Source organism: Dromiciops gliroides, chromosome 2 (assembly GCF_019393635.1).
Source record: "Dromiciops gliroides isolate mDroGli1 chromosome 2, mDroGli1.pri, whole genome shotgun sequence".
Lineage (NCBI taxonomy): Eukaryota > Metazoa > Chordata > Mammalia > Microbiotheria > Microbiotheriidae > Dromiciops > Dromiciops gliroides.
Window position 1 is genome coordinate 532,442,720 of NC_057862.1, and position 24,383 is coordinate 532,467,102.

Below are 24,383 nucleotides of genomic sequence, written 5' to 3' on the forward strand. Positions count from 1 at the left end.
TGATTCTTCTAGGCTTCAGTTTCCTCTTCTGCAAAACAAAAGGGCTACACTAGGTGACCTTCAAAGGCCTTTTCACCTTTAAATCCTATGATGGATAAGTTTGTCTTTCTGCCAAGTAGAGAGACATTGGGCCCTAGGCTGGAGGAGATGAGAGGAAAGGAGATGAGTGGAAAATTTAGGAAAGGGGAAGGTTAGACCCTCAGTGTGATTAGGTCTTCAGTCCATTGACTGTTGACTCATATAAGGAAATAAAAGGTAGGAGTGTGTATCAACTGAACTTTGTTTAAGACCTGAAATCCTGCATTGTCTTTAGTAGTAGATAATGGAGGGTGACTAAAGTTTCCCACCTCACACATCCTAGCCAGATGCTCCTCACTCAGCCCAGATGTACCATTTTGGATGTATCATTCCCTGGGATCTAGTTCAGTCCTGATCAGCATCACAATCTGGTGAGAGCCTCGAGCCCCCTGGGTGTCCCCTCCTCCCTGTCCCCTCTCTCCCCCCCCCCAGCCTCCCAGGCTAAGCTGGGGGGTTTCCCTATGAGGATAAGAATAATTTACTGGGGGAATAGGGGAATAAGAGGCAGTGGTAAAGGCCTTGGTAGAAGTTCCTCTTCTTTCCCTCCTTGAGAGAAGTCCTGGGGAAGCCCTGATAAGCTTCTCTGGGCATAAACTCAGTATTCATTCATTCTTCCTGTCCCTATTTCTTATAGATGTGCTTCTGTGTAATGTACTTGGGTTCTAATCTTGGCTCTGCTGTTTCATACCAATATGATGTTGGGCAAATGATTTTCACTTTTCTGGATCTCAGTTTCTTCATTTGTAAAATGAGGGGACAAGGCTAGATGGCCCATGAAGTTTCAGCTCTAGATAAAGGAACCTATGAATGATAGATAATATATGTCTTTGCACTCAACTAATCTAAGATCACTATTGAGTACACAGCCATGATGCTCAATAGCTGTAATTTCCCCTGGCATGACTTAGCCCAGCACAAACTCCAGTGAGATGTGTCAGATGACAGTGAGTTGGGTTTCTAAGTAATACTGAGGTCATGTTGTGTAATGGAAAAAAGTGCTTCACTCAGAGTCTGTGATCTGGCTTCAAGTCCTTCTTCCAGAAGAGACATCAGTCTCTTCCTTTTCGGACTTATTTTTTTCATCCGTAAAATGGAGATAATGATATGAGAACAGCCTGACTCACAGGACTATTGTGAGGAAAGAACTTTGTAGAAAGTCACATGCTATGGAAATAAGAACAGTGATTTTTCATCAGGCACAGGGTGTCAGTGGGATAAAAGAAAGAGATCCTGCCGGGGTCCCTCAGTCAAGATTGGATAGCTTCTCTGGGGTCATATGATCCTACAAGTTGGAGGGAGCTCAGAGATGATGACTTACATCCCCCCCTTCAGGGGGGCACACGGGGTCCAGAAAGGAGGAAAGGGATTTAACCAAGAGCACACAGATATTATTAAGTGGCCAAGTAGAAATTCAAACTCACATCTTCCAATTCTGAATCCAGGACACACTTGGTACACTTTAATGTCTGGGATGAGTTATAGAGAAAAGAGAGTTTGTATTTGTCACATGCTTGTTGATGAGGGGGTGGGTATGGATGTTATTTGTTTACTTTGGATTTTTTTTTTTTTTTGCGTATGTGTCTTATCAGTAACCTTGAATTGTTTACTCAGATTTCTACCAATGGGACCAGGGAGTCCAGATCCTAATCCCAGGACAAGGTTCTCCCTCTTCTTGGGAAATGACTCTGCACTAGCTAAGCAAGGTTCTTATTTGCAGCTGTGTTGGCCCAGACATTTACGAAGACAAAAGAAAGGCTTAACACTGTGGAGTTTCCATGGACAGATTTGATGTGACCAGCACAGCGGGAGACATGGAAGCTCAGAACATGAAACTAAAAAAGTACTCGCCATTCAGTCTTGGAAAGTTTCACATTTCAGAAGATTATGGCTTTCTTCTCCCAGATCCCCTGGTAAGGATGCTTGCTTATAATCACAATTTGTAGGTCTTTGGCCCACACCCTCCTCACCCTGTGAGAGGGAGAGAAAGCAATTATTATTATCTTCATTGTACAAATGAGCAATCTGTGTCAATTTGTAATGACTTGTTCAATATTACTCAGCTAGGCAGTGTCAGACATGGGATCTGCACCCTTATCTCCTGACTCTCAGGCCTAGCTCCAGAGGACTGTTATCAGTGTTTACTCTACAGGGCTAGAAGAGGAAGAAGATAAAAACTATGACTTGAGATTCTAGGGCTGGTGCTTCATATGGTTTAAATAAACTTTTAAAGTCTTGTTTAAATAGTTAGCAGATAGGCAGGCATCTATGTGGCAAAGTGGATAGAGCACCAGCCTTGGATTCAGGAGGACCTGAGTTCAAATCTGGCCTCAGACACTTGACGCTTACTAGCTGTGTGACCCTGGGCAAGTCACTTAACCTTCATTGCCCCACCAAAAAATTTAAAAAGAAATTAGTTAGCAGGTAGAATCACAAAATTTGAGAGTATGGAATCGTTTATCTGTCAGATTTATGGGCAGAGGAAGAATTTAGGACCAAAGAAGATAAAGAGAGTAAAATAAAATGTAAAACAGATTATTTTTATTATATAAAATTAAAAAAAACCTTTTTCACAAACAAAACTAATGTAATCAAGATTACAAGGGAAGTAGAAAACTAGGAAAGAATTTTTGAAACAAATATCTCTGATAAAGGCTTCATTTCTCAAATATATAGAGAACCGAGTCAAATTTATAAAAATACAAGTGATTCCCCAATTGATAAATGGTCAAAAGATATGAACGGGCAGTTTTCAGACAAAGAAATCAAAGCTATCTATAATCATATGAAAAAATGCTCTAGATCATTGTTGATCAGAAAAATGCAAATTAAAACAACTCCGAGGTATCACCTCACACGTATCAGACTGGCAAATATGAAAAAATGGAAAATATTGGATGTTGGAGGGGATGTGGGAAAGCTGGAATGCTAATTCACTGTTGGTGGAGTTGTGAAAAGATCCAACCATTGTGGAGAGCAATTTGGAGCTATGCCCAAAGGGCTATAGAACTGTAAATACCCTTTAATCCAGCAATACCACTGCTAGGTTTATATCCCAGACATACCACCCAAAAGAAAAAGACCTATTTGTACAAAAATATTTGTAGAAACTCTTTTTGTGGTGGCTAAGGATTGGAAATCAAAGGATTTTCCATCAATTGGGGAATGGTTAAACAAACTGTGGTACATGATGGTGATGGAATATTATTGTGCTTATAAGAAATTAGAAGCAGGATGACTTCAGAAAGGCCTAGAAAGACATATATGAAATGATGTATTGTACACAGAGACAGCAATATTGTTTGATGAAGAACTGTGAATGACTTGACTATTCTCAACAATACAAAGATCTAAGACAATCCCAAAGACTATTGATGAAACATACTATCCACCTCCATGTTATTTTTCACTTTCTTTCATTTTTTCCTTTTAATCAAGTTTTCTTGTACAAAATGACAAATATGGTAATGTTTTACATAATCATACATGTATAACCCATATCTGATTGGTTGCTGCCTCAGGGAAGGATAGGGGGAGGGAAAGAAGGATAAAAATTGGAACCCCAAAACTATAAATAAAAATGTTTATCACAAAAAAAAATAATCACAAAATTTTAGACCTAGAAAGGAGAAGATAGTAGAATGTAGTGTAAAGGACTCTGGCTATCAGGTCAAGAATCCCAAATTCTAGTTTCAGTCAATCATAATTCATTATGTGACCTAGGATGAGTTATTTCCCCTCTTGGTATAATGACTATAAAAACAATGGCTATCAACCTTTTAGAGTATGAAGGTCTCTTTTTAATGCCAAAAACTTTTGAAGACCCCAACTAATTTATTATATGTGTTATTATTATTCAGTAATGATCAAAAGCTACTGTGAGTTCAGTAATGTTCTAAAATAAATTTTTATATATATATTTTGGTGAAGCAATTGGGGTTAAGTGACTTGGCCAAGGTCACACAACTAGTGTTAAGTGTCTGAGGGTGGATTTAAACTCAGGTCCTCCTGAATCCAGGGCAAGTGCTGTATCCACTGCACCACGTAGCTGCCCCTAATAAATTTATATTTTATTCTTTAATTCTATTAGCATATATTTCAAAACCTTTCATAGGAGGACATGTGAGATAGTCTCTTTTCAGGTGACAGAAGGCGTGTTTGCTTATTTATTAAAGGAAGTATGGCAGGATCTGAAGTTAGAAAAGTCTGTCTGGGTTGAAATCCTACCTCAGATACTTATAGCAGAATCACTACAAATCACTAAAGCTGGAGGGTCAGTTCCCTCCAATGTAAAATTTAGTTAATAAAAATAAGACCATTTTGATATAGTGGGAAAATGGGTACGGGTTGGTGGGAGTTGGGGTTCTTGGGAATTCCTCTTTAAAGAATTACACCCTCTTGCACACAAAACTTAGTTAGAATAAGGTGATAGTTTATTTAAGAGCAAGGGAAGGGAAGGGTGGGGGGAGGGAAACCATGAAAGAAATCCTTGGACTTTTCATGGGGAGATTTGGCACAAAGCACATGGCTCAGAGGTACCAAATCTCCTCGACCAGGAGACTGGAAGGTACTTTTATAGGGGACTGATGGGGGTGGCCCATATGCCCGTGAAAAGTTCCTTTAGTGAGAGAGGACCATCCCCCACTGGTGGTAGCTGGGGGAATTGGGTGAGGAGTGGAGGACCATCCCCCACTGGTAGTGACTAAAGGAAATGGGTGAGGGGTGGCTACAGAGCCCTCTTCAGAACACAAAGGCCGAAGCCACACCCAAACTTATCTCCCCATGGTAAGGGAGACCAGAATGAAGGGTAGGAATCCGAAGCTAGCTCAGTCCAATTTGGTTCAGCTTATCTCTCTAGGCGTTATCTGTCCTCTAGTTTAGTTTCTCAAGGAGAAGATTCCTTGGTGTGCCCCAGAGAACTTCTGGGGTGCTCTGCACCCCATGACAATTTTAAAGCTCAAATGAGACAACATCTATAAAGTGTCTTGCAGACCTTAAATAGAAATAGCAGCCGTCACTATTATCACTGTTGGTGCTGTAGCTGCTATCCAGACCATAATGAGTCATTAACGAGAATACGCTTGAGCATATGGACTGATGGATCCCTTACAGTAACTACTCAGCCTTATTTGGGGTCCAGAGCCTCAAAGAGAGAAGCCAGTGCTTGAGAAATACAGGCCAGGTTAACAGATGTGGTCCAAACGATTAGTGGAGATGATAAAGTAATAAATCACAATGCGATTGTTAAGGAGCATATTCTATAGCAGATGGAGACCTCAAAATGTAATTTTAGGTTTGTAAAAGTACAATGAACAGCCATTTTGCTCATTCCCCTGACTAGAGATGCCAAAAGGTTTACTGAGGACAATATGTGAACCAATATTTTTTAAAATGGGGCACAGATTATTTAGTTCTTGGTTCATACCTCAAAAGCCATGTGATTGAATATGTATTGACCATTTCCTCTACTGACACTCATGTCACCCCTTCATGTGCTAGTAGAGCGGAGATACAACCTATTAGAAACCTCTTCCCTGCCTCCCCAACAACTAGGGTCCCTAGAACCAAAGGACCAGGGTTTGAATGCTGGTTTTTCTGCTTTTGTATAGATTAAATGAGGGAAAATGTATAAGTACCAAGTACTATATAAATGTAAGGGTTATTAACATGGGTATGCTGGTCAATCTTTAAGGAAGGAAGAAGCAAGGAAACAAGGCTTTATTAAGTACCTTCTCTGTTCTAAGTTGATATCTTTTGTTTCTGTTTGTTTTGGTTTTTTTTGTTTTTTTGCAGGGCAATGAGGGTTAAGTGACTTGCCCAGGGTCACACAGCTAGTAAGTATCAAGTGTCTGAGGCCATATTTGAACTCAGGTCCTCCTGAATTCAGGGCCAGTGTTTTATCCGCTGCACCACCTAGCTGCCCCCCTTCTCTGTACTAAGAACTTCAAAAATACTATTTCATTTTACCCTCACAACACCCCTGGGAGGCAGGTGCTATTGTTTTTCCCCTTCAACAGTTGGGGAAATTGAGGCAGAGGTTGTGATTTGCCATGGTTAATAGTCTAAGACCAAATTTGAACTCATATCTTCCTTACATACTGTTCTAATGACTGTGGCACCTAGCTGGCTCTGCCACATTTAACTAGAGCTCCAAAAAAGAAAATGTACACTGTCCGTACTTTACAATTTAATCTGCATTATTAACATTTTTTGCATCACTTTCTTAAGTCTAGACAATAAACATAACAAATCAAACCTTGGCTTATAGCCTTTGCTGTTTCTGAAATTTAAATGCTCAAACTGAAAATTAACAATGGTCCCACTGGTTCTTGCTGCCTTCTGCAAGCTCTTGTTACTGGCTTGCCTCAGTTTTCCTATTTACAATATAAGAACAATGGACTAGCCCCAATCTTCTAATTCCTAGCTCTCCTTGCTACTAGAGGAACTCCACTGAATTCACCTGGAGGACAAAGAGCCTGTTTTATCCAAACACTGTATATTCTCCAGGGCCTCATATTGTGAATTCTTTATACAGGTGATGTTTTATACATTATTGAATGGACTTGAATAGAACAAACTTTATTATTAAGTGTCTACCAGCCAGCTAAATAGCACCATGAATGGAATGTGCTGGATTTGGGGTTAGAAAGACATGAGTTCAAATCTGTGAGAAACCCCATTTAAAAATTTCTGGAAAAGCATGGTATTTATTTACATTTTCACGAGAATGGGCCCATTCCCTAATGGAATGGCAGGGAAACGCCCCCTGAGCCCTCTTATCCTTTAACACAGTTGGCCCCTCCCTTCTTCCCCAGTTACAATCTGTGCTCCAAGACACTGTCACCAAAAACTAGCCAATCAGTGACATAGAGACAGCCCTCTAAAGTCCTCCCCCATGTTACCAGCCTTGGGAGGGGAGGCAGCCTCTTTTTAGACAGGGAGGAGCCTGGCCCACCCATTTGTGGATATTAGCATTTTCAACTTTTATAGGGGGGGGGCACATTTTCCACAAAATTCCACTTCAGATATTTATTAGCTGTGTGTCCCTGGACAAGTTACTTCACCATTCTCTGCCTCCATTTCCTTATCTGTAAAAATGAGGATAATAATAGCACCTTCCTCATAAGGTTGTTATGAGGATAAAGTAAGATAACATGTTTTGTGAAACCTAAAGCATTGTATAGAGGCTAGCCATCACTATGTTCAAGGCAATGTGCTGTGGTTACAGAGAGAGACACAACCCAGACCTTGTTCTGTGGACAACTTAATGTCTGTGGGAGGTGGAAGTGAGATATGGTAGAGAGGGAATTTACACTAATAACTCTGGAAAAAAAGGGTGAATGTGACAAGGGTGTTAACCTGGAGATTAATGAAACAATAGATATAGGAGAAATAGGGTCTTTAATGGGAGCAGAGGAGCAATAGGGGGCTGGGGGGGCGGGGCGGGACTGCAAAGCAAGAATGATAGGAATACCAAAAGATGGGGATCTGGGGACCTGGGACAGGGTTTATATAGGGTAGCAGAACAAAGGGAATTATAAGACTGCTCTTGAGTTAAGTATGGAAACTACTTAACTACTTAATGTAAATGAACCTTTAACAAAAGGAACTATAAGACTGTCCTTGAGTTAAGTATAGAAGCTACTTAACTCTAAATAGAAACTACTTAATGTAAGTGGACCTTTTTACATAATAACCTAAAGGGAGTAAGGTGGGAAATCTTTGGGAGGGGAGAGTTTGTTTGGGGGAGATCCATAAGACAATCAAGAATCTGGAATTGCAAAGATTGGCTAGCCCTAGGCAATTCATTTGCCTGGGAATGGGGAGTAAGTGAGAATCAGTCAATTCTCAGTAAATTGTCTCTATCAAGTGTAAAGGAGAGATCCAATTCTTCTTTGGAAATAGATCTAGTAGTGATATTGTTGGATACAGGCTATGAAATATATGAGACCATTTTCATTTGAGGGAGTTAGGGGAAGGGGAAAGATAGAAACAATTTCATGGAGGTGACACCCGAGTTGGTCCTTGAGGAGCAAAGGAAGAAATTTCAACAGGTTGACTATCCTTCCAATAGAATATAAATTCCTTGAGGGACCTCTTGTATTTTGTCCTTGAGTCCTCAGTGCCCAGCACAGCTAGGTTGTACAGCAGATAGAATGCAAGGCCTGGAATCCAAATCTGGTCTCAAACACTTACCAGATGGGTGACCTTGATGTAGGAGACAAAAAAAAAAAGGGTTAACAGAAAAACCTAAGGTCTAAGCTCTAATTCAGATATGAGCCCTAAAAGGGATTCAAACCCCAATTAATGGATAACTTACAAATCAGGATGCTAAGTTCTCTTACCCACATAAATCAGTACCCATAATGGAAACTTAGGGAGTTAGGCCATGAAGACCTTAGACTATAACAATGATACATTCACAGGCTATAGAAACTCAAAATAGGAATAAATGATAAATGAAGATGTTTTGAAACTAAGTATGGGAATCAGAAAGAGACATGCACAGAAAAGGCCAAATTTGTCCCCAGATTCACCTTATGACGTGTAAACTCCCAAAACATACCTCCACAGAAAAAGGTACCCGCCTTGGGGGTTGGCTTAGGACTCTAGGAACTCCAAATTAGGATAATCCCTCTCCTGTATCTCCAAAAGGTGAAGGTTATTATAATGAGTGGGACAGGCCCTTCCCTATACCTCCCAAAGGTGGAGATTATTATAATGAGACTGATAATCAATTTATCCATACTATAAATATAACTTTCTATCTTTCCTTATTTGAGAGATACCTTTCCACTTTTCTGGTTCTCTCCCTGTGTTCACTTATAGTATTGCAATAAAACTTGCAAAACTGAGTCACTGAGTCTTATAATTCTTTTGGAACGACTCACGATCAATTTGACCCTAATTCCATCCCACATCAACTTTGGGCAAGTTACTTAACCCTGTTTGCCTCAGTTTCTCATCTGTTAAATGAGCTGGAGAAGGAAATGGCAAACCACTCCAGTATTCTTGCCAAGAAAACCCCAAAGGGGGTCACAAAGAGTCAGACATGACAAAACAACTGAACAACAATAGCCCCAGTGCCCAGCACAATGCCTGGTATGCTGTAGGCACTTAATAAATGCTTCTTGGATTGGACTAGTTTGGGAGGGGTGAGTTCATTACAGGCACAGGAAGTGGAATCTATGATCAAAGAAATGGAAAAAGAACAACCCCAGGGCAGATTTCAGGGAGAACAAGGTGGAACCAGTTTCAAGGGGGCATTGACATAATTGTCTGGCTATTCAAGGAGTGACAGTTATAGAATTTTAATTTCTCTTTCTCAAAAGGAGAACTAAATTGAGGAAGTGGTAATAGTTATTTCAATTATTTATGACCTTGCCTAACCAGACCGCAGATTTTTACTATCTTGTGGTTTTGGGTAACACTGTTCCTTAGAGAACCATTTTATTAATTTATTTACTTAAAATTTTAAAGATATACAGAATAGCTAAAAAAAATTATAGTCCAGTTTGAAGCTTAATACTTTTGGGATGCCTTGTAAATAGAAATGACTCATCATAATAGATAAAAATCAGACAGATTACTTGAGGAATAAAATCCTGCTTCACTCTTCCTCCTCCTCCCATTCATCTAGAACAATAAGTTCATCTTTCTCTAAACCATCTGGGTAATTCTGAATGACCACTCTGTTCCTTCTCCACCCCTGTCTATTTCCTCAGTTTATTTCAATTGCTTCCTCTTCTGGGAATAGGCAAAAGGTAGAGAAAAGAAACTTAAGTCTATTGACCAATGCCCAGGACAACTCTGCTAAGCTTTTTTTTTTTTTTCCAGTGCAACAAACATTTATTTTATGCTTTCCAGTCACATGTAAGGGTAGTTTTCAACATTCATTTTCATAAGATTTAGAGTTCCAAATTTTTCTTCTTCTCCCCCTTTCCTCCTCCCTCCACAAGACATCAACCAATCTGATATAGGTTATATATGTACAATCTACAAGTGCTCTTTTTATCAGTTCTTTCTATGGGGGTCTGCTAAGCTTTCGTTTGCCTTAAAGGTCAGTGGGGAGTAGAATACTGGAGTTTTCTTTGGGCTCTGTGGGCAGCAAGAAATTCTTTCATGAAAGGCACTGGCCTTTACATCATGTTTGTTTGTTTATCTGTTTGTTTTCCAAAAAGTCTCAGTGGAGGAAATATTGATTTGATACACACTTGTCCCATGGCCTAGTAAATGATGACTTGTATATGAAGATGTCTGTAAACACAAGCGCCGAAAAGTGAATTACCTACTTGGTATGGTTTCTGGGATGCTTGTGGAAGATGGTGGATCTGCCATTTACTAATTTTGAGACCTTGGCCAAATCACTTGAACTCTATAGGCCTTAGTTTCCATATCTGTAAAATGAGGGAGCTGAATTTGATTCCTAAGGCCCTTTCTGATACTAACATTCTACTCTACTTGTAATTTTGTAATGGGACCTAAGATGTCCACTTTACTAGCCTGTCATGGTACATGAAATTTTACCTTTGGAGAATAACCCCTATTTTGGGGCATCTAATCTCTGGGAGTCCTCTGAGAAAACAACAATAACAATTCTAATTCCCATTTCTCTAAAACTTTAAGTTTTACAAGCCAATTTCTTCACAATGGCCCTGTGAGGTAGAGAGGGAAGGCATTACCACTGCCCATTTCATATGATTAGGAAACAGCTAGAAAGTGTTGAAGTACTGACTCAAACTTAGATCTTCAAGAACAAGCATAGCACTCTTTCCATCATATCCCACTGCCTATTAAGATGCTCCAAATAACTTGATAAGTGATAACACCTTAATACCACAAACAATTCAGGACAAGCTAATAGATCAGCTTCCTGGGTAGAGTTCCAAAACAATGAGGCCCTAACCCTGAAATTGACCTTTGATTAATTTTTTAAATTTTTTTTTAATGGAGAATGGAATTTGGGTTACTCCCATAGCATGGAGAAAGGAGGGAAGTTTCAGCATTTCTGGGAAGCCAAGGAGCGCTGTGACATTAATGAGTGGTAGGGTTTTTTCCTCTCTCTCCTCTGCCCAAAGAAGAGTAAGAAACAATTTCTTCACTGGGCTTAATGATAATAATGTCTTTTAAAAGTGGTCTAAAGGGAAGCTAGGTGGCGCAGTGGATAAAGCACCAGACCTGGATTCAGGAGGACCTGCGTTCAAATCCAGCCTCAGACACTTGACACTTACTAGCTGTGTGACCCTGGGCAAGTCACTTAACCCCCATTGACCCGCAACAAAAACAAAAACAAATTAAAAAAAAAGTGGTCTAAAAGCTGTGAAACCTCTATCTACAGCCAGGTGGTGCTCTGAGTAAGAACACTAAACTTAGAGTCAGGAAGACCTGAGTTCAAAACTTGCCTTAGGTACTTAGATACTGACCGTGGGCAAGTTCTTTAGCCTCAGTTGCTTCATCTGTAAAACGGGCATAATGCTATTACTATCTAACAGGATTATTTGGAGAAGGGAATGATAAATACTCTAATATTTTTGCCAAGAAACCCCCAAATGGGGTCATGAAGAATCAGACATTATTGAAATGACTGAACAACAGCAAAAATAGGATTGTTATAGTGATTGAATGGGATTAAATGTGTGTATATATTTATATACATAAACATATACTTATTTCTACATACATATATGTATAGATATATACAGATATATGTATATAAAACCTTAAAGAGCTCTCTATCCAAATGCTAGCTACAGCACTCTCTGATAGCTACTGTCATATATCTCCTCTCTCTTTTGCAGCTAAACTTCTCAAGAAGGCTCTATATATATTAGATGCCTCCACTGCTTTTCCTCTCCTTAATTCTTTAGTTAGACTTCTGATCTTATCATTCAACCGAAACTAGCTTCTCTAAAATTATAGATGATCACCAAGTCTAATGGCATATTCTCAGTCCTCATCTTTCTTGAACTCTATGCACCCTTTGACCTGTCAATCATCCTTTTCTCCTTTGCTGGATCTTCATGCAGGTCATGTTTGCTAACCTCTCTCCCCTGCCCTCCCCTCTCCTCCCTTCTGCACCTCTCCTCTCCTCTATTCTCCCCTCAATGCAACAAGACAATTCTTTTATATTTCCCCAACTAACTCATTATCTAACTAATCATCACCTCAGATTTTCCAAACTTTAATTTCTCACTGTGGTAAAAAATAAGTTTGTTTATGGGATTATGTTTAAAAAAAAAGGGTTATTGAAACCTGTTGCTTGATTTATCAATGAACATATTGAATATTGAGTCTTGCTGATTGAAGTTTTATTTCTTTTTGATAAATTATCACTTTAAGTATTTGTTATTGTCATACTAGATAGAGAATTCATGTATAAGATGATGTGTTTACTTGCTCAAAGAAGATTATGTAATAATGTCTAATATTATCAGCTATTTACATTCATTTATCATTTATATGTCATTATACTCTGGGTATGGTTTGGAATTATTGTATATATTACAAGTATATCCTCAGTTATGCAGCATAACGTGCATTTTTACCATCATGTTGTCTTTGGTGAAATTAATATGAGATTTATGAATTATGGAAACTTATTTCAGAGACTAACTGCTCTTATAGTGAGTTTGATGCAGGCCCTGGAGAGAATATATATACAACAGGAGGAGAGACGGGTATAGGTAAGTCCATGGTTTGCTTAGGATGGCAACTATGTAGACCACAATTGCTGGACACAGTCCAGTTTCTTCCTCTCTCCCTCCTAAAAGTTTTCTTTTTATTTCACTCAGTCTGATGTCATGGTCAGAATCCATCCACCTGTGGCCTAGCACAATTGCTGGATGTCTCAGAACCATGAGATAAGGTATGGTAACCTTTCCATAACATTTTCAGGTGTCATAGACACATTACTAAATTTGGCTTTGATCCAGACACATGGTGGTAAGAAGTATTATAGATTACATAACTACCTCAACCTTGTATTATATAAAGGAGGGGAATGTTATGTAATATTATATATATATCTCAAGTCTGAGTATGAGTTATATTTTGAAGAGCTCTCACTGTTTAATTTGATCATTGACAATGCTATGCTAAGGTTTAGTAAAAATCCAGCAGTTCAACAGCTAAAGAAGTGAATCCAGCTTACCAGACCAGAGTCCATCTTTCCTGATGAATCCAGACCAGAGTCCAGTTCTCCTGATGACATCTTTTTTTTTTAATATGTAAAAACAGATTTATTTTAACATCAATTAAAAAAAAATTGTTCCAACTTCTCTTCCTCCTCTATTCCCACCCCCACCCACTAGAACTCAAGCATTTCAAAATAAATTATACATGAGTAGTCATGGAAAACATTCCCACATTAGCTAGGTTGTGAGAAAAAAACAGTCAAAAAACTCCCAAAACTTCAGACTAAGGAATTGTCAAAGAGAAAAAACATTTTTTAAAAAAATGTGTTTCCAGGGGCAGCTAGGTGGTGCAGCAGACAGAGCACCGGCTCTGGAACCAGGAGCACGGAGCCCAAATCCGGCCCCACACACCCAACACCCACCAGCCACATGATCCCGGGCAAGCCACCCACCCCCAATTGCCTCACCAAAAAAGAAAAAAAAAAGAAAAGAAAAAAAATGTGTTTCCATCTATTTCAGATACTATCACTTCTTTCTCTGTAGATGGGTTGCCATTTTCATAGTCCTTCAGGGTTATATTGAACCATTGCCTTGCTGAAAATAACCACATGCTTCCCAGCAGATCATTTTACACTATTGCTGTTATTTTGTATACAGTGCATTTCACTCTGCTTCAGTTCATGTAGGTCTTTCCAGGTTTTTTTAATAGTATCCTGTTCATCATACCCTAAATAATGTACCTTAAACTTGACAAAGAATTTTCTTCGTATTAGCCCAGCAAAGTCATCATAACTATTTCCCTCCATCCTATTCCCTTCCCATGATATTTACTCTATTTTCCATCTTCTTTTAAACTATTCCTCCTCAAAAGTATTTTACTTCTGACTGTCCCCTCCCCTACTCTGCACTCCCTTTTTTTTCACCCTTCCTTCCTTATCCTCTTCCCCTCATACTTTCCTGTAAGGTTAAATAGATTACTCCTCCCAACTGGGTGTGAATGTTATTCCCTCCATGAGCCAACTCTGATGAGTTTAAGGTCTTTGAGCTAATTCTATGTTCCAAATTTTCTTCCTCCCTCTCTCCTCAACCCTCCCTATGAAATCAAGCAATTCAATATTTCATACTTGTGCCGTTATGCAGAATGTCTTCACCTTCCTTGAAAGTATTTTGCTTTTTACTACTCTCTCCCAGAATCTGCCTTTCCCTCCTTCCCCTCTCCCCCCCCCCCTTATCTCCCTCCCCTCCCTCAGGGCAAAATATATTACTATACCCACTTGAGTATGTATGTTAGTCCTTCTTTGAGTCAATTCTGATGATATTAAGGTTCAAACACTCCCCAATTCCTTCCCCCTCTTCCCCTCCCCTCCATAAGCTTTTTTCTTGTTTCCTTCATATGAACAACCTCTCCCCAGACAATCGTTCCCCTTCCCCCTCCCCCAGTATATTTCTCCTACACCTCAACCCTATTTTAAGGATGTCATTATGGGTTAGTTAGGTGGCACAGTGGACAATGCACCAGCCCTGGACCCAGGAGGCCCCAAGCCCAAATCCGGCCCCATACATAAGACACCCCACAAAGAACAAAACATAACTTCCCTTCGTATTCAGTTCAGACCTGTGTCCTCTGTATTATCTTCCCATATAGGAATGTTAACAGTTTGATCTTTTAATATCCCTCATGAAGTCTTTTTCCTGTTTATCTTTTTATGCTTCTCCGGGGTGTTGTATTTGAAAGTCAAATTTTCTATTCAGTTCAGGTCTTTTCATAACAAATGCCTGAAAGTCTTCTTTCTCCTTGAAGTTCCATGTTTGCCTCTGAAAGATGATGCTTAGTTTTGCTGGGTATGTGATTTTTGGCTGTAGTCCCAGTTCCTTTGCCCTCTGGAATATCATATTCCATGCCCTCCGGTCCTTTAATGTAGAAGCTGCTAGATCTTGCTTTATCCTTATTGGAGCTCCACAGTATTTAAATTCCTTTTTTCTAGCTGCTTGCAATATTTTCTCCTTGACCTGGGAGTTCTGGAATTTGGCTATAATATTCCTGGAGGTTTTCCTTTTGGGATCTCTTTCAGGAGGTGATCGGTGGATTCTTTCAATTTCTATTTTAGCTTCTGCTTCTAGAATATCAGGGCAATTTTCCCTCACAATCTCTTGGAGGATGGTGTCTAAACTCTTGTTTTGGTCATGGTTTTCAGGTAGTCCAATGATTTTCAAATTATCTCTCCTAGATTTATTTTCTAGGTCAGCTGTTTTTCCAAGGAGATATTTCACATTGCCTTCTATTTTTTCATTCAATTGGATTTGCTTTACTGTGTCTTGGTTTCTCATAAGCTCACTAGCTTCCATTTGTTCAATCCTAATTCTTAGGCAATTATTTTCAGCAGACAGTTTTTTAATCTCCTTTTCCATTTGGCTTTTCAAACTGTTGACTTTTTTCTCATGACTCTCCTGCATTGCTCTCATTTCTCTTTCCATTCCTTCCTCTCTTTCTCTACATCTTCATTCTATCTCTCCTACTTTCTCTTCAAAGTCCCTTTTGAGAGCTTCCATGGCCTGAGACCAGTTCATATTTTTCTTAGAAGCTTTGGATGTTGGAGCTTTGACCCTATTATTATCTTCTTCTTCTGAGGATGTATTGTGGTCTACCTTTCCCCCAAAGAAGTTTTCGATGGTCTTCTGCTTTCTCTGCCTACTCATCCTGGCTTACTGTTTCTTGGCTTTTTACTCCTTAAAGTGTAGCACTGCTTCCCGGACACACTGTTCGTGCTACAGCGTGGCCCAGGGGGTGATTGGGCTTCTTCTCAGCCTGCCTGGCTTGTGAGTAATCACAGCTGCTTTCTCTTTGACCCGGAAACAGAAGTCTGATTGAACTCTGATTCTCTATGGTCGGAAGCTTGGCGTGCTTTTACCCCTCCCCCACTGGGCCACCACCACTCGATTCAGCCCACTGGTTCAGACCCAGGGCGCCTTGCCCCAACTCCAGCAGATACCGCCTCCACTTCACCCCGGCCTACCTCCGAACCCCCTCACCAGTCCGTGATCGGAGCCTCAGAAGCTGCTGGTGCTGAAGACTCTGACGTGTTGGAGGCACTGTCCCTGGCTGGGTCCGAACCGCGCGCTGAGCTATTCAGCCTGATCAGTAGGTGATCAGAATTGCCCTCTTTTGCAGAGAAACAGTCTCACTCTGTTCTTATGTGCATTAGGCTGTTCTGGGTTTTGATTTTTACTGCATTATTTGGGCGTGAATGGACGGGTTTATCTGGAGCTTGTGGGAGTCACAGCCTCTCCTCCGCCATCTTGGCCTCCTGATGACATCTTACCACTCCAAAAAGACAAGAGCTCAGAGACTTCAAATGAACAGTTTTGTTGGGTTTTTTTCCTTCTGTTATTATATACACCATCTGTAACATGTACTCTCTGCAGAGGCCCTCCCTCTGTAGGCTAATGTCAAAGTGCTGGTTCACGAGGGACCGCCCCTCTGGACAAAACTTTCCTTTCTTCCTTTTCTATATTGTTATTAACATATTGTTTGCTAGCATAGGGTATTATATTCTGTTATTTTTGACTGTTTCATTGAGCAAACCCATAAGTGCTTTCCAAAGAAACAAAGGAGGGGAATGTGATAAAAATTATTTGTGGTAAAGATTAATATTGCAGTTTTTAGCTGACTCATTTGGGAGGGGCCAGACCTGGCCCACCCTGAGGTTATGTATGCTACTGAGGTCAGAAGGAGAACTTTCCATAGGCAGCTTTTGAAGGACCTCCCCTTTTGGGGGAGTAAAGATTGAATGCTCCCTGAAGGGAGGTGGAAGGCGCTTCCGGAACATTAGGCGTCTTCTGGAAGGGAGTCTCTTCTGGAAGGAGGTCTCTCATTCTTCAGCCTTGTGGTGGTGGCACATGTTTGCTCTGTCTCAGGAGGCTGTTTTCCTTGGCCAGGTGTTGGTGAGTTAATTACGGAAAACCCTAAATTCCTTTGAACTAGCTTAATTGGAAACAGTCTGAGGATTGAATAGGTTAAGTTTAGAGTTAAGAGTATTTATCTGTATTTCTATTTTCCTATTTCCTTATCTTTGATTTTTATTAGTTTTACCTTTGTTGTTTAATTAATTCACAAATAATAAAATCTGATGTTTTTGAGAATTAAAGCTCAAAGCTTCCTTTCTTATTGGCCTGGGAGAAATATCTAAAAAAGGGCAGTTCAGAGGGGAGGGTGAACCTAAAAGGTCCCTCATATTTCAGGGACCCCAATATTAAGGCATCACCCAAATAATGCTCCATATTATCAAATTTTGGCCCTCACATCACCAACCTTCCAATGTTTTCCTATGCATACATGTGCATGCGTGTGCGCACATACACACTTTCAACTTAGTCTTATCTTCTATTTCATTGAAAAAATTTGATGGCATTCCCTGAGAACTTCTTATGTTTTCCTCCATCTCTCATCACTCAGATGCCTTTCATTACTATTCTTCAGATGAAGACGTTGTGGAAATTTATTTTGATTTGGGGACCCTACCTTTAGGCTGAGATTAGAAAGCCTTAGATGCTCAGGGTCTCTTCTGTGTGGGAGGTGCTGGTGCCCCTCCCCCTCTGCTTCAGCTGAGCCAAAAAGCCCCGTGGGCTGTACAAGACCCCAATTCAGACAGCTAGGGGAAAAAAGCCCCCAGCTTCCTCAGACCTGAGTGGAGCTATCCGAGAGATCCCGGACTCGTCCAGGCCAGGCTCTGGAGTAGCTTGTGCTGAGGCACGTCATGCTCGAGTGTGCCCCCAGCCCCAGCCACAGCCCTGACTGGCAGATTAGCTTGGTGTATGGGTGCAAAAAGCCCCGAGATTTGAGTGGAGAAAAGAAAGATATATATATAGACCTGGGGGTTAGACTCAGGGAGGCTGCTCATGAGATTAGAAAGGTTGGAGAAGACAGAAAGGGGGGGCTAGAAGGATGCAGAAGGACGCAGGAGAAGGCTAAAGGACTAGGAGCAAGGAGGAAAGGCCTAAGGACAAGATAGAGAGACTGGGCAGACAAGATTAGAAGTTCCAGGCGCAGCAGGTGGGAAAGAGACATAGTGGAAAGAGATGCACTGCAATGCAGTCAGGTTGTACATTTTATTTCCCTGTATTCTTAATTTTAAATTGTATCTCATAAATAAACTCTGCTTTGATTATTTAGTTAAGAGGCTTCTTAATCCTTTGCTTATCAATTTTGAGAGTGGAGCAGTGTGGTGGAACTTTATAAACAGCCCATATTAAATTAATAGCAGTCAGATAGCCAGTTAGTCAAAAGTCCCCAGATTAAGTACCCCAATCAGATTAGTCATCCATAGTTTAGTCCCCCCAAATTAGGCCCAGTCAATTCAAAATATTCTTACATTTGAATGGCAACCGCAGCAGGATTTATGGCCCAATTATAATTTCTCTAAGCTTATAATTTTTCATATAATCATATTTTTAATAAGTCCAGTTATTAGAATTTTTCCAGGTTAGATTAGCTATAATAATTAATTTTTTTTACAATGTCTTACATGAAGAAGTGGCTCTTCTTGTCAAGGCAAACCTCTCTATATGCACAAGTAATCCCATTCCATTATGTCTTCTGCTGCAGATCGCCTCCTCTATTGTCCCCTCTCACTCACTTATTTTCAGTCTCTTCCCAACTACTGGCTTCTCTTCTATTGCCTAAAAAATATGCCTGTATTTCCTTCATCCTCAACAAACCCACAAAACCCTAGCTCGATCTATCCACCCCCTCTAACTATAATTCCATATCTCTTTTGCCCTTTATGGCTAAACCCTTTGGTCATCTATAATAGTTGCCTCTACTTTCTCTCCTCTTGTATTCTCTTTAAGTTTCTACAAAATGACTTCTGACCTCATCATTCAACTGAAACTACTCTTTCCAAAGTTACCAATGATCTATTAATTGCCAAACCCAATAACCTTCTCTCAGTCCCCACCCTTATTGGCCTCTCATCGGCCTCTGATGCTGTCAATCACACCCTTCTTCCAGACACTCTCTTTTCTCTAGGTTTTTGTTACACGGCTCTCTACTGTTTCTCCTCCTACCTGACAAATTCCTCCTCAGTCTCTTTGCTGGATTTTTATTCACATCACACTCACTAATTCTGGGTCATTGCTTACAAAGTTCTGTTCTGGAGCTTCTTCTTCCTCAATACTATTTCACTTGGTGATTTCATCAGCCCCTGTGGATTGAATTATCTCTATGCTGATGATTAAGCCCTTCATGACTGCCTCCTCCACAACCTTTCCAGTTTTCCTACCTCTCACTCCCCTTTCTCCTTACCTCATCCTCTGCAATCCAGTGATGCTGCTTCCTTGTTGTTCTTAAACACAAGATACTCCATATCCCAATACTGTATATTGTCATTAGCTCTCACCTATGTCTGTAATTCTCTCTCTCCAGTTTCCTTCATATCCAGACTAAAATCCCACCTTCTGCAGGAAGCTTTTCTCAATCCCTCTTAATTCTTTTGCCTTTATTCTGTTGATTATCCTATATATATAGCTTGTTCATAGTTGCTTGCATGTTGTCTCTCCCATTAGCCTCTCCTAGAGAGCAGGCATTGTCTTTTTGCCTTCCGTTCTAGATCTAGCTTGCAGATTGCCTGATAAATATTAGGAACTTCATAAATGCTTATAAACTGACTGACTACCCATCTTAAAAAAACTGTCAAAAATGGAAATGAGGTTAGTTTGAAATAACATTCTTGAATATTGAATATTGCCAAGAATCAAAATCAAGTTTACTGGACTATAGTTTGCAGTCCCTCTTTTCTTTGCTTTTTTGAAAATCTAGACATTTGTCCTTTTCCAATTATTTGGAATCTCTCACTTCTTTGTGTTCTTTCATAGGTCACCAAGAATGATTCAGCATTTTCTTTCATTAGTTTTTTTCATTTCCCTAGATGTGGTGACTTAAACTGCTCATAAGCAAAGTCCTTTTTTACCATGTCCCTACTGATCTTAGGTATCAACACCTCATCAGTCATTTTTCCTGATATTTTCAGTTCAGAGATCATTCTTTTTGTCAGAAAAAAAAAACAGAAGTAAAATTGGGGTAAAGCAATTCTGACTTCTCTCTAGTGGTTATTTCATCCATCCTGAGAAGTAGTCCTAACCTTCTTTGAACTTTCTTTTTCCAAATGAAGCTTAAGTATACATATGTAAGTACACCCACACCCACACTCATTTATGTCTATGTATACACACATAGACCACAGTCATTTTTGTTGTCCTCAGCTTCCCTATTCTGGATCTGATTCTCAAGAACTGGTTCTTGTGGTGAAAAGTATAGGAGTCATGAAGTGAGGTGTCCTTTGTTCTTAAAATGGATGATATGAGAGGAAAGCTGGTTATAGTCTCCATGCACGCAAATTTCAATAAGAAAGAGGATGGATTGCAATACATAGACTAAATTTCTACAGGGGAAGTTGGACCATGAGGGCTAGGGAACTCTTGAAAATGAAATTTTGCATATTCAGAATGAACCAATTTTGATGAGTAGAAAAAAAAGTAGAACTGTGTGAAGGGTCAATAGAGATTCATAATTTAGGTTTAAAAAACAAAAACAAATTTCTCAAAGACAGAAGCAAAGGCAGATAGTAAAAGAAAAAAGTAAGAACTGTGTCAGGAGTATAAAGATCAGAATTACCTGAAATGTGTAAGGAAAGTTAAAAATAATTAAAAGGCAGGTATTTAAGATGATTTGAGAAAAAAAGAGGCTCATAGAGGGGATAGGACTTCTTCTTCTTCTTGTTTGTCTTTTGTCCTCTAAGAGGACCAATGATGATACAAAGGGGATGACTTGCATGTGAATTGGATTTAAGTGAATCAGAGGTGTGCAGTGTCATCATCTTCCTCCAGTTTTCCTCTGTCCAGTGGACAGACAAAAGTCAAGATGACTGGCAATGGCCAATTAAGAGTGCTATTTATGATGAACAGAGTAATAATTCATGTCCATGGAGAGAAATCAGAGTTTGTTTCTGGCTTCTTTGCAAAGGAGAGTGATCTTTAAACATGAAAATACAAACAAATATGGTTGTTCAGAAATTGATACTGTGGCATTTAAAATTATATGTCGTCACCTTATTTCTGTCCTAAATTTAGGGAGAATTAGCTGGGGTTTCTAATATATTGCTACTTATAAATTAGAAGCCTTAGCACCAGTTTTGGGCCCTAAACATTTATTAAAACATACTAAATATTAGTAATGAGAGAACATGTGGCTCAGAAAGTTAAGAAGGCCAATCTAGCCTAGAGGAGAGTTAGAACTCATCCCAGCTTCCTTCTCTCTCCAAGTCCTCCACCACCAGCATGTCTGAGAGCCTTACTCCTTTCTCCTGCTCTGAAGGAGAGCTGCCCTCTCATATAACTCCAAGTTAATTGGTTAGCAACCTTCAAATCTATTGGTTTATTGGACTTAAGGGTGGTCTATGAGCAGAATGTGCTGAGGACAGAGTTCAGAGAAGGCAGCCTCTGAGGGCCAGGCTTTCAGGTAGGTGTGGTTTTAATTAAGCTAACTTTGTGAGTTAATCAACACAGTCAATCCAATCAATCTTAATATTATTCCCCCTAGGAAGTGGGGGGGGGCCCTCTGGGCATCCCAAAACCCATTATTTTCTCACAATACCCAAGATAAGCAGGGAGATTATAAAAGAATACTGAGTTAGTGGTAACCGCTTAATCTCCCTGATGACACCCTTTGTACTGCTTCTCTTATGTAATTTTTCTTTGTTGATAATGGTAAAGTCATCATTTGACACTCCATTGCCTGTTCATATCCTTTGACCATTTGTCAGTTAGGGAATGATTCATATTCTTATAGATTTGACAAAGTTCTTTATATATTTGAGATACGAGACTTTTATCTGAAAAACTGTCTATAAACCCCCAAATTTTCTGCTTCCCTTCTGATCTTGGATACGTTTCTTTTATTTGTACAAAAAATTTCATTTTAATGTAATTGAAATAATCCCTTTTATACCTAACTTTGATCTCCACCTCTTGTTTATTCATAAATTGTTGGTCTATCCACAAGTCTGATAAGTAATATGTTCCCTGATCTTCTAATTTTCTTATAATATTTCTCTTTATATATAGGTCATATATCCAATTCTACCTTATGTTGGTAAATGGTGTAAGATATTGGTCTATGCTCAGTTTCTGCCATACTACTTTCCAGTTTTCCAACAACTTTTACCAAATAATGAATTCTTTTCCCAAACTCTTAAGTCTTTACACTTGTCAAATACAAAGTTATGTTATTTATTTGCTGCTGTAAATTATAGGTCTACTCTTTTTCATTGATCTACTGTTTCATGTCTACTCTGCTGTATCGATCTACCCTAGGCAATACTAGATTTGATAATTATTGCTTTATAATATAATTTAAGATCTGGTACTGCTAAGCCTTCTTTACATTTTTCTAAAAAAAATTTATATTCTTTGACTTTTTGTTCTTTGATATTCTTGACTTTTTATTCTTCCAAATGAATTTTGTTCTTGTTTTTTTCTAATTTGGTAGATTTTTTTTGGTAATTTAATTGGCATGATGTTAAATATGTAAATTAGTTTAAGTAAAATTATAATTTTATTTATATTGGCCCTGCCTACTCATGAATGTTGGATATTTCTCCAATTACTTAAATCTAATTATATTCATATAAAAAGTTTTTGTTTTATAATTTTTATATAGTTCCTGGGTTTGTTTTGGTAGGTGTACTCCCATGTATTTTCTACTGTCTAGAGTTATTTTAAATGGGGGTATCTTTTAGATTAATGTGGTATATTTTAAATGGGGCATAAAAATTCTACTCCAACCCTCCATTTTAACTCTATGTATTTCTCATTCTTAAATGTGTTTCTTGTAAACAACATATTGTCAGAATCTGATTTTTAATCCATTTTGCTATTCATTTCTGTTTTATAGGTGAGTTTATCCCAATCGCATTAAACCTTATGACTATTTGTGAATTTCCCTCCATCTTATTTTTACTCACTATTTTCCTTTTTAGCCTCTCTTTTTACCCTATCCCTGTTACCTTATCTTTTCTGGTTACCTCCTATTCCTTATTTTACCCACCCCTATAAGTATCTCACCTGTATCTTCTTCTCCCACCCTCCTAAATCTTAATCTATACACCCCTTTAAAAGTCCCTCACCCATCCTGTTCCCTAGTTTTCTCTTTTCTCTATAGATTCTGAAAGACTTCTACACCCCTCCAGATGTACACATTGTTTCCTCTTCAACCCAGATGAGAGTAAGGTTCTGGCATTCCCAGCCTTCCATCCCTATTTGTTTCCTCTGTATTAGTTTTTCCTTTCACACCCCATTTTATGAGATAATTGCTCCTTTTTTTACTTTTTCCTACCTATTTTTGTTTTTTAGAATCACTCCATCATACACAACTCAGTCCCAACCTTTCTTTCAAACTACTTTAGTAATGATGACAGTTTTAAGAATACTGATAACATTTTCATATATAATAAGTAAACAGTTTGACCTTAGTGAGTGCCTTATAATTAGTTTTAATGTTTTCTTTACATTTTTTCTGGATATTTTATATCATATTTTCCATTGAATTCTGGTCTTTTTGTCACAAATACTTTAAGTATTCCAGTTTGTCAATGTCCATTTTCCCCCTTTCAGGATTACACTAAATTTTGGTGGGTAAGTTATTCTTGGGTTCCTATTCAGAGGAAGATAGTGAAGTTAAAAAAAAAAAGACACAAAGAGTAATGTCAAATGGTTGCAAGCCCAAAAAGAACTATTTGAAGATCTTAAAAAGGAATTAAAAAACAAAACAAAACAAATAAGAGGTGCAGCTAGGTGGTGCAGTGGATAGAACACTGGCCCTGGAGTCAGGAGGAGCTGAGTTCAAATCTGGCCTCAGACATTTGACACTTACTAGCTCTGTGACTGTGGGCAAGTCACTTAACTCCAATTGCCTCAACAACAACAACCTCCCCCCCACCCCCAACAAACAAACAAAACAAACAAACAAAGCAAAACAAAACCAAATAAGAGATATTGAGGGAAAATTAGGAAAAAATAAAAGCAATTCAGGATAGTTAATCAATAATAATAACTACTATAGTACAAAATCTTAAGGAAGAAAATAACTCCTTGAAAACTAGAATTAAACAAGTAGAATTGAAT

General features: G+C 39.0%; 1 protein-coding gene across 2 annotated transcripts in view; it reads left to right on the forward strand.

The window, feature by feature from the left end:
* The first annotated feature begins 1,732 nt into the window (after positions 1 to 1,732).
* IDO2 (indoleamine 2,3-dioxygenase 2) overlaps positions 1,733 to 24,383 on the forward strand; it is a 94,759-nt gene continuing 72,108 nt past the window's right edge. Inside the window, exon 1 of one of the 2 annotated variants that reach the window (XM_043984360.1) lies at positions 1,733 to 1,988. In XM_043984360.1, the coding sequence (XP_043840295.1) occupies positions 1,854 to 1,988 (135 nt within the window). In that variant the 5' untranslated portion in view covers positions 1,733 to 1,853. The remainder of the gene's footprint in view (positions 1,989 to 24,383) is intronic. The other variant, XM_043984359.1, reaches the window with a different exon arrangement.